Genomic DNA, 10,031 nt, shown 5'->3' on the forward strand with positions numbered 1-10,031 from the left:
ATTTCATTCTTTTACTCCCCCTTTACTCTTGAGGTGATTTTCGCTGAATATAAAATTCTGGGTTGACACTTCTTTTCTTTCAGGGCCCGAAACGTGTTGCGCTTTTTGTTTCTGGCCTTTGTGGTTTCTAATGAGATATTCAGTCATTCGAATTGTTTCCCCCCTATATGTAAGGTGTCATCACTCTCTTGCTGCTTTCAAAAATTTTTTTCTTTAGTTCTCAGAAGTTTGATTATGACATACCTTGACATAGATTTCTTTGGGTTCAACCTGTGTGGAGTTCATTCAGTTTCTTGACTCTGTAGGTTTGTGTCTTTTGCCATATTTTGGAAAATTTTAGCCATTATTTCTTTGAATACTTTTTCTGTCCTACCTTCTTTCTCCTCACCTTCTGGGACTCTGACAACACAAATACTAGATCTTTTGTTATAGTCCTACAGGTCCCTGAAACTCTGTTTTATTGTTTTGTTGTTGTTTGTTTTCCAAACTATTTTCTCTCTGTTATTCAGGCTGGGTAATTTCTATTGATTTATCTTCAAATCCACTGATTCTTTCTTCTGTTGTTAAGTCTACCCATTGAGATTTTTACTTGGGTTATTGTAGTTTTCAGTTCTAAAATTTTTATCTGGTTCTTTATATCTTCTGTTTCTCTGCTGAGACTTGAGGCATTTTTATGATAGCTGTTTTAAAATCCTTAGCATAGAATTCTAACAGCTGAGTCATTTTGGTGTTGGCATTTGTTGTCTTTTTTCATTCACGTTGAAATTTTCTTGGTTCTTGGTACAACGATTTTTTTCATTGAATCCTAGACATTTGGGGTATTATGAGACTGCATCTTATTTAAATCTTCTCTTTTAGCAGGCCTCCTCTGACACAGTACCAGTGGGGAAAGGGGTATACCACCTCCTTATTGCTGGATGGGGTGGGAGTCTAGGCTTCTACTCAGCCTTTGCAGTCAGGGGTCGAAGAAGGGCTGCAGTTCTGCAGGGTGTGGCTGGAGTACAGCTGTTACTGTCTGTAACTTTTTCTGTCTTGCTGGACTGTCCTTTTCCCAGTCCTTTGCCTAGAGAGAGTAGGCTTTTGTTGGGCCTTCCTTTGTCTGTGTGTTGTTTCTAGGTGGATGGCTTCTCCAGCTCCCAGCTTGGGATACATGAAGCAAAAAGAAAATCTAAGGGATTCTCTGCTGTGTTGTTCTTCAGGTCTTGAGGTCTAGCCAGTCTGCTTTCTTCTTGTCACCTTTCATAGTCTTATGTTTGCTTTATATATAACGTCTAAGGTTTTTAGCTGAGCTTAGTGGAAGGAATAGAGAAAAGCCCATCTGCTCCATTTCTCCAGAAGCAGAAGCCAGGAGGGGAGTGAGTCCTTATATCTTTGATGCTTAAATTGTCCCATCTTTAGCCAGTGGGATGAGCTGGCTCCTGTTGGCATTACTTATTATTCTTTGATAGCTTCCTTGGATCCCGAGATGTTCTAGGCTTACCTTGTATTCTCCCTGCCCCACACCTGGAATCAGTCTGTTCTACAAGGGACCCTAGCTGGCCTAAGCCAGTCCTGGGAGGCCATTTGTCTTAGTCTGTTCGGGCTGCTATAAGAAAACACCATGGACTGGGTGGCTTAAAAAACAGACATTTAGGGACTTCCCTGGTGGTGCAGTGGTTAAGAATCCGCCTGCCAATGCAGGGGACATGGGTTTGAGCCCTGGTCCAGGAAGATCCCACATGCCGCAGAGCAGCAAACCCCATGCTACAACTACTGAGCCTGCGCTCTAGAGCTCGTGAGCCACAACTACTGAGCCTGCGTGCCCTGGAGCCTGTGCTCCAAAACAAGAGAAGCCACTGTAATGAGAAACCTGTGCACCGCAACAAAGAGTAGCCTCCGCTCTCCGCAACTAGAGAAAGCCTGCACACAGCTGTGAAGATCCAACACAGTCAAAAAATAAATTTATTATTATTATTTTTTTTAAATCCAAAAAACCAGACATTTATTTCTCGTAGTTCCAGAGGCTGGGACGTCCAAGTTCGAGTCAGAATCAGTTCTTGGTGAGGGCTCTCTCCTGCCTTGTTAGACAGCTGTCTTCTTGCTATGTTCTCATATGGCCTTTCCACGGTATAGAGAGTCTGTCTTCCTTTTCTTATAAGAGTGCTAATCATCACAAGGGTCCCACTCTCATGACTTCATCTGAACCTAATTATTCCCCAAAGCCCTACCTCCTAAAACCATCTCACTGGGAGTTGGGGCTTAGACATATGAATTTGGCAGGGGGTGGGGAATGGGTGCATCACAAACATTCAGCCCATTATCCCATTCCACTTGCCAGTGAGTGGTTCCGGCATGGGCCTTCTCTCTTCCTAAAGAAGATGACAGAGAGGCAAGGGCTCTCTCCTTTCTCTACCTGGGGTATCTGGTGTTGGGGCCAACCACTTGCTGCCAGCCTAAGGACAGGGCCAGCACAGAGAGGGCAGAGTCAAGAGCATCATAGGACTGGGAGCTAGAACCCTGATTTTCCTGTCTACAGACAAGCTGTTTCATTTTGGCTCTCGTTCTGCCTCAACCCTGACCTGCCTCAATCACAGCTGAGCAAAGAAAAAAGAAAATGTGCAATAGGTCAGGGAGGTCAGTATGTCACTTGGTCTCTCTCCTGAAAACCTCTGATCTGAACCCAAAAGAAATCCATGCACACACTTCTTTACACTTCTTACACTTCTGTTTATTCTTCCTTCTCATGAAAACCACTGACATGTGCCTTTCACGGGGGAGGGAAGACAATGCTGCAAGAGTGTTCAGGATCCCTGGGCTGAATTCTCAGGTGGTAACCTAGGAAGCCAGACATCCAGGAGGCCAGGCCCCTAGGGTCCTGGAGCTGGGGCACCCCCTGAAGGGAAGTTCGGAGGGCAGTTCCACATGGGCCCCATGAGCTCTTCTTCTCAGCCCAGGGAGCTCATCAGGGTCTGGGCCTGCTTCAGTTCTGCAGGGGCAAGAGGTAGGTAGGTAGGTGGCAATTAGGCAGGATCCGGGAGGGCCCCTTACCCTCCAGGTACAGCTGAGCCTCACCTGCCAGGAGGACCTGGAACTTGTCTGCTGAGAGGGACATGGTAACAGGCTGGGCCGGGGCACCCGAGGCAGCTGCCACCTCCAGCCGCAGGTGCACCATGGGCTCTTCCACGGACCGCAGCAGGCTAGAACTCAGGGTGTAGTCCACCCGCCAGCCCACGCCTGTCAGCCTATTCACTGCAAGACCGAAAGGGGCTCAGGGTCACAGGCAGGGGAGCCAGGCAGCCCTAGCCCATACCCTGGTTCAGCCCTGAACCCTTCAGGGCTATGTGGCCTTTGAGAAGCTCGCATCCCTCTGATCCAGGAGCTCAGATTACCCATAGCAGATCTCAGAGGAAAGAAACCGGGGCTGGTATCAGGAATCCCAGCTCTGTGACTGCTCGACATGTGATGTGGTTAAGTCTCCTTTCTGAGGACAAACACCTCCCAAGCCACATGCACCTTCTAGAATGGAGCCCAGCCCCCACCCGGGCACCCCACACTCACCTCGCAAGCTGCAGGCCCGCAGGTGCTCCTGCAGGGAGCTTTGCTTCTCCTCATAACAGCGACACAGGCTGGCTGCATGCTCTGGGGGCCGAAGGGAGGTCCCCTGAGCTAGCAGGTGGGTGCTGGGGCTTAGGCCACTCAAAGGGCAGGTCTCAGGCTCCTGGCCCAGAGGGCAAGGTGCATCTCAGGGTCACACAGCCTGACCTTTGCCTGGCACCCCTTGGCCCACAGGTTACCCACCTGCCTGCCCTCATCCCTGTACCTTTGGGCAGCCCCAGCTGCTGCAGTTCACTGGACAAGGACTCGCCATCCACGCTATGCTTGGCCGCACTGGAGAGGATGAAACTCAGCACTGCCACTGTGGCCTTCACATCACCCGACTCTGGGGGGAGCCATGGGTGGAATGGGGGGTGTCGCTGTGGCCCCAGCCACCTCCTTGACACCCCACTATCTTCAGCTCAGAGCCCCTAGGCCTCCTTGAGCCATGAGCACCGCTACTGCCCCACTGGGAGTGGGCAGAGGACCCTAGGGCTGGCAATGTCTTTCTTCCCTCATGCTCCTCTGCTGAGGCAGGTGGGTCAGAGTGGGCTGTTGGGAGGAGGGGCCTCTGTGCCAGGCCCCAGGCTGAATACCCGGGTTTGCCCAAAGGTCTGCGGACCCAGTGGGGTACTCACCAAACCTGGCATCAGCGGTGAGCTTCAGGATCTTCTCATACTGTGGAGAAAGGAGGCCCTCAAGGGGTGCCGGACCCCCGCTCACTAGCCCCCAACCCCTGGCCTGCATCCTGTGGTAAGGACACGAGGTATCTAGGGAGGGTGGGAGCTGATCACCCGTCTCCCTGGGTCTGGTGCACTTTCAGGGCAGTGGGGGTCACAGGGTCATGGGACAGTGGGGTGCGGGGCCCTGCACTCACGTCAATCCCCTGTCCCAGAAGGTCCTTCAGCACCTGGCTACACAGCAGCCTCAGCTTCACGGAGGACTGGAGGGGAAGGCCTTACATCAGCCAGACTGACCCACCTCACCCCTCCATGCTGGTGGGCTGGCTCAGAGAAGGCTGGCCACATACCTGATCAGTCACACAGCACGTTCGGATAGCCCGAGAGCGCTGAGGCCCCAGCTCAAGAGTGACCTCCCCACCCTCCACCCTCAGAGCCCCCAGCCGCAATCCCTCTCTGCCCCCACCCCCAAGACCCCATGCACTCAACAATTTTGGCCAGCGTGCTGATCTCTGCCAGGACCCAGTCAGGACAGTCCAGGTCACCACAGAACCGGAACCTCTGCAAGGGAGTAAGGTAGGTGGTAAAGCTGGAGGGCCGGCTGACGTATGGCCAGGTGTCTCCCACGCTACTGCTCCTCAGGGTTCCTGCTGCCTGTCCAAGATGCGTGCCCTCTGGCCCATGTCTTCCCCCCTACTACCAGGCTGTTTGGAGAACCCTCTCCCTGACTCACCCTGCCACCAAACCTTGTTCTCGTGGCTGTCCCAGGCATTCATGTGCTCAGCAGACATGACTGGGCACCTTCTCCGTGGGAGAGCCCACTCTAAGCGCTGGGGTGCAGCATGGAACACAACAAAGTACCTGGCCTCAGGGTGCCGGTGACCATCTCACCTTCTCCTCCTTTCCCTCCCCAGCTCCAGCCATACTGGCCTCCCTGCTGCTCCTGTTGCAGATTAAACATGGCTTGCTCTCTCACTTCACTCAGGTCTCTGCTCAAATGACACCTCTTCTGATGGACTTTCTCTGACTATGCTTTCTTAAATAGCCCCTCACACATGGAAATTTTTGGGGTCAGTGGATGTATTCATTATCTTGATCATGGTAATGTTTTCACGAGCATATACGCATCGAAACTTATTGAACCATATATTTACACACACATGGTTTGTTTTATGTCGATTTTATCTCAAGGAAGCTGTTCAAAAAAAATAAAACAGCTCTTCACCATCATGCTTTAGCTGTTTATCTTTCCTTCTTGATCTCCATGGCATTTATCACAGAATATATCACATTTTATTACTTATTCAAGGCCCATCTCCTCTGTTAGGATGCAAACCCACCTGGTTAACCACATCTTGACAATATCCTCCACCCCCTGATCAACTGTCCTTTGTCCTGTTTCTGTGGCAAAGCTCTAACACACAGCAATATACATGTTCATCTTCCCACGCCTCTGTCTGGGCTGCTTACAGATGATGGGAACAGAACCCGCAAACTGGGTACACGGTCAGTCCACGCTCTCCTGATTCTGCTGGGCCCTCAGTGCAGCCCCATAATCCCATGTCCTCTACTTGGCCCCATCGTTCACCTTATCGATCACTTCAGACCTGCTCCATGACCCTTCAACCTCCAATCCTTTTCACCTGTCATCCCCCTGATCACACCTGACCCCACTGCCCTGGGGCTTCTACATGGGCCTCCAGTGAAGTTCTCTAGCCATGGTCACAAATGACTTTCTTCACTAAATCTAGTCTTCCTCTTCCTTAACTCCTCAGCAGCATCTGACACAAACACATCCTTCTTCCTGAAGCCACGTACTCTTCTGGATTTCTCCCGATGGCCTGGCCTCTGTCTCATTTTCTGGCTCACCCTCCTTTCCCCAGCCCCCAAGTGGTGATCCCTGTCATTATTCTGGGGCAGGGGACTGGGACTGCTGGTGAGGTGGTGGGAGTGTTAAGGACAGCCTTGTACTTCTTCTATTTCAGGAGTTTTTACCCATTTTGTGGCATGGACTCATCAGGCATCTGGTGAAGTCTATATAGGCTTTTCCCAAAATGATGTTTTTAGATGTACAAAATACACAGGAGGGTCTTCCCTGGTGGTCCAGTGGTAAAGAATCTGCCTTCCAATGCAGGGGATATGGGTTCGATCCCTGGTCAGGGAACTAAGATCCCACATGCCGCGGAGCAACTAAGCCCACGTGCCGTAACTAAAGAGCCCTGTGTCACAAACTATAGAGCCCATGCGCTCTGGAGGCCACACCACAACTAGAGAAGAGAAAACCCGCACGCCACAACTAGAGAGAAGCCCGCGCACTGCAAGAAGCTCTGCAACGAAAGATCCCACATGCCGCAATGAGGTCCCGACTCAGCCAAATAAATAAATAAATATTTTTGTAAATACATAGGAAAAACTCCATAATAAAAGAAACTAATTAAAAGTTATCAAAATAGGGAGTTCCCTGGTGGCCTAGTGGTTAGGATTCTGGGCTTTCACTGCCATGGCCCTGGGTTCAATCCCTGGTCAGGGAACATAGATCCTGCAAGCCGCGTCGAGTGGCCAAAAAAAAAAGTTATCAAAGTATTCAAAACAAATTGGTGATGTGACATATGTTTCAAGTCAAATAATGACAGTAATTTAGAAATGAGCATGAACGATATGTAAACAATGCCAACAGCTGTAATATGAAAATATCTGATTTCTATTAGTGACAAAGTCAGAGGTGCTGCTAATCATAGTGGGGTTTGTTGCCAACACTCATAATTGAAGAAAATACTAAATTTCAGTTTGAAGTTAGCCAAAATTGAGAGGTAATATTTTTCCTAACTTCATGGGTCCCTGACTTCTACCCACAGAAGTCTTCTACCATCTCTGCATTTTTTCTGACTTCTACCATCTCTGTATTATTTACTTTTTTACCATAAGCACGTGTTCCTTGTGCAATTTCTTAAAATGCTGGCTTTTCTCTAAGTTCTGTCCTAGGTCCTCTCTTCCCAACTAATATTCTGGCTGAGACAGGTTACACATTTCAGGGTTCAATGATCATCTTTGTGCTGATGACTCCCAAATTTATAACTGCCATTGTAGATTCTCTTCTGAGCTCCAGACACTTAAATCTAGACTGTCTCCTAGCCAGCTGCACCTGGCAGCTCAGACGCCTCACTCAGCGCGTATCAAAGTAACTGGTTCTCTTCCAGCTGAAACCTGCCCCCACCCCAGTGAGCACCACCACCTGGGAACCACGCCCAGACCCCTCCCTCTCCTTTTTCCCGCACGCATTTAGTCCCTGAGCCCTGCTGATTTCCCCCACTTCTATCTCCACTCTCTCCACCCTATCTCAAGTCACTACCATCTCCTGGGGGGCCTGCTGCCCGAGGCTGGGCTCTCTGTTCCTCTCTTGCTCCCTCCACAAGTCAGCTGAAAGGCTCTTCCTAGCTTCCCAGCACCCTCTTCTTAAAGTCCAAACTCCTCTATGTGGCTTTCAAGACCCAGCAAGCTTTGGTCTGTGCTTACCCGTCGAGCTTCATCTTTCACTAGCCTGCAGTTTCTACTCTTCCAGGTGATGAAATGCATTCATTCCTAGGGAGCCATGCTCCCTCTCACCTGAAGCCTTTGAATGCTGTTCCCTGTCTGAAGATACAGCCTCCCACCAGCCCCGTTCCATGCCTCCTAACCCCTGGTACGCAAACTGCACTGCACCCAGCTAGCTTTCTTCCCTGCTCCCAGGCCCTCATATGATGTCATCCTTGGGTCGCCTCCCTGACACTATGCACAAGGTGAGTTTGGCCCCTTCCCCTCGTCTTAACTATGACTGCCCATTCAAACTTCCAGCGTGGCCCTTCCCTCCTGCAGCCAAAGTCTCAGTGCCTGGCACAGTGCATGGTATACAGCAGGCACTCACAGCCTGTTGAAGGAATGAATGGATGTATGAGTTGGGAAATCCCAACCCCAAGTCTACTCCTTTCTGGCTCTGGGAAGAGCGAAGGGCCTTCCTAACAGTGCAGAAGACTGAGCTTAACTGTAAGCAAGTTTTTCTCCAGGTCCCACAGGAGCGCTGGGAAGTGGGCACCTTTGGGAGGGCCTCTTGGGGCAGAGGAAGGCCTGAAGGGACAAGCCCCAGCTCGTGTCCCGGGGGTGCGCGGGCCCTTGCTTCCCATCAAGGCACTCCTAGCCTGCCGGCCCGCCCTGCCCTACCCATCCTGCAGGGAGGAGGGTGAAGGGAGGCTTTTTTCTACCAGAGCCTCGGCCCTCACGACTGCACCCAAGTGTCTGCTGAGGGGCCCGGCAGACTTCCCATCTCCTCGCACCCGGCGCCCCACCCTTCCCGCAGCCGCGGCGGTGAGATTTGGGGGTCTCGTACTCTGCCCGCCCCCAGCACCCATTGCCTCGTATCACCCCTCAGCCCTCACCATCGCGCCAGGAAGCCCGCGCCCAAGACTTCCACCTTCCGGTTGCGCCGGGTCAGGTGATGTGGCGGTCACGTGACGCTGGGGCGTGGGGGCGGAGGCCTCCTCGGATCGGGGCGGGAGCGAGTCGGCGAGTTCCGAGCTGTTGGGGCGGAATATCGGGTCCCTTTCTCAGTCCCCAGAACCTTTCCCTGGAAAGGGCCAGCGCCAACCCCCAGGTTAACTGAGAACAGAACCAAAGCAGTAGGAAGAGGTAGTAGAAACCGTTTAATTTGTTCGCCTTAACGGAGCGGGAGCCTTCCGTTCTGCCGGGGTATTCAGGTTGTCTCCGTGTTTTGGTTAAGTAAGCAATGCCATTACATACAGCTGTGGGCTGTGGGCTGTGGCAAAAGACGTATTTTAAAAATTTATTGGAATAGAATGCACATACAGGAAATTGTACGTAGTGTAAACACAGAGCTTAGTGAATTTTCTTTTTTTAATTTATTGGCTGCGTTGGGTCTTCCGTTGCTGTGCGCGGGCTTTCTCTAGTTGCGGCGAGTAGGGTCTACTCTTTGTTGTGGTGCGCGGGCTTCTCATTGCAGTGGCTTCTCTTGCTCCAGAGCACAGGCTCTAGGCACGCGGGCTTCAGTAGTTGTGCCTCGTGGGCTCAGTAGTTGTGGCTTGCGGGCTCTAGAGCGCAGGCTCAGTAGTGTGGTGCACGGGCAGAGCTGCTCCGCGGCATGTGGGATCTTCCCGGACCAGGTATGGAACCCGTGTCCCCTGCATTGGTAGGCGGATTCTTAACCACTGCACCACCAAGGAAGCCCCTTAATGAATTTTCATAAACCATACACCCCATGTAACCAGCACCCAAATAAGGAAACATTACCAGTACCCCAGATATCTCCTTCAAGTGCCTAGGTATTTTATTTCATTTTGATGAATCCCTTAAGGTGCCTAGCAAAAAGGCCTGTAACAGTTGACACCCTCAGGAGAGCTGTTTTTCAGCTTCACCAACATCAGATGTTTATCTTAATGGGAGAAACATAGGTTGCTTTAAATTGCATTAGTCTGCTTACTTGTGAGTTTGAGCTAATGGCTAGTCTAGGAAAACTAAGTTTCCCATGTTCACTTGAAGAGGGAAAAACAAAAAAAACCCAAAATAGCAACAACAAAAATACACTAGAGAATAGACTAATAACCAAAGAAGAAATTGAACTGTTTGAGATCTGTCTTCAATTCCATGCCCCTCACCCATACACTAGGCCCCGCTTGTTTTATTGTTGCAGGCTTTCAAAGTCCAGATAGAGCCTATGGCAATTAAACTGCTCCCTAAATAGAAAGAGATGGAAAGCTAATTCCTGCTAAAATTGATCTCACTTGTAAAGAG

The 10,031-nt window shown here is 50.6% G+C and overlaps 1 protein-coding gene across 1 annotated transcript; it reads right to left on the reverse strand.

Annotated features, from left to right (window-relative positions):
• Nucleotides 1-2,685: 2,685 nt before the first annotated feature.
• Nucleotides 2,686-8,722, reverse strand: COMMD4 (COMM domain containing 4). Its single transcript, XM_032622946.1, has 8 exons — nucleotides 8,663-8,722; nucleotides 4,743-4,814; nucleotides 4,451-4,516; nucleotides 4,212-4,251; nucleotides 3,800-3,919; nucleotides 3,538-3,618; nucleotides 3,052-3,228; nucleotides 2,686-2,965 (listed from the first exon to the last, which is right to left on the reverse strand). The coding sequence occupies exons 1-8, from the start codon at nucleotides 8,663-8,665 to the stop codon at nucleotides 2,925-2,927; spliced, it is 600 nt and encodes a 199-aa protein (XP_032478837.1). The 5' UTR covers nucleotides 8,666-8,722; the 3' UTR covers nucleotides 2,686-2,924.
• Between the last annotated feature and the right edge of the window lie 1,309 nt (nucleotides 8,723-10,031).

This window comes from Phocoena sinus, chromosome 2, assembly GCF_008692025.1.
Source record: "Phocoena sinus isolate mPhoSin1 chromosome 2, mPhoSin1.pri, whole genome shotgun sequence".
Classification (NCBI taxonomy): domain Eukaryota; kingdom Metazoa; phylum Chordata; class Mammalia; order Artiodactyla; family Phocoenidae; genus Phocoena; species Phocoena sinus.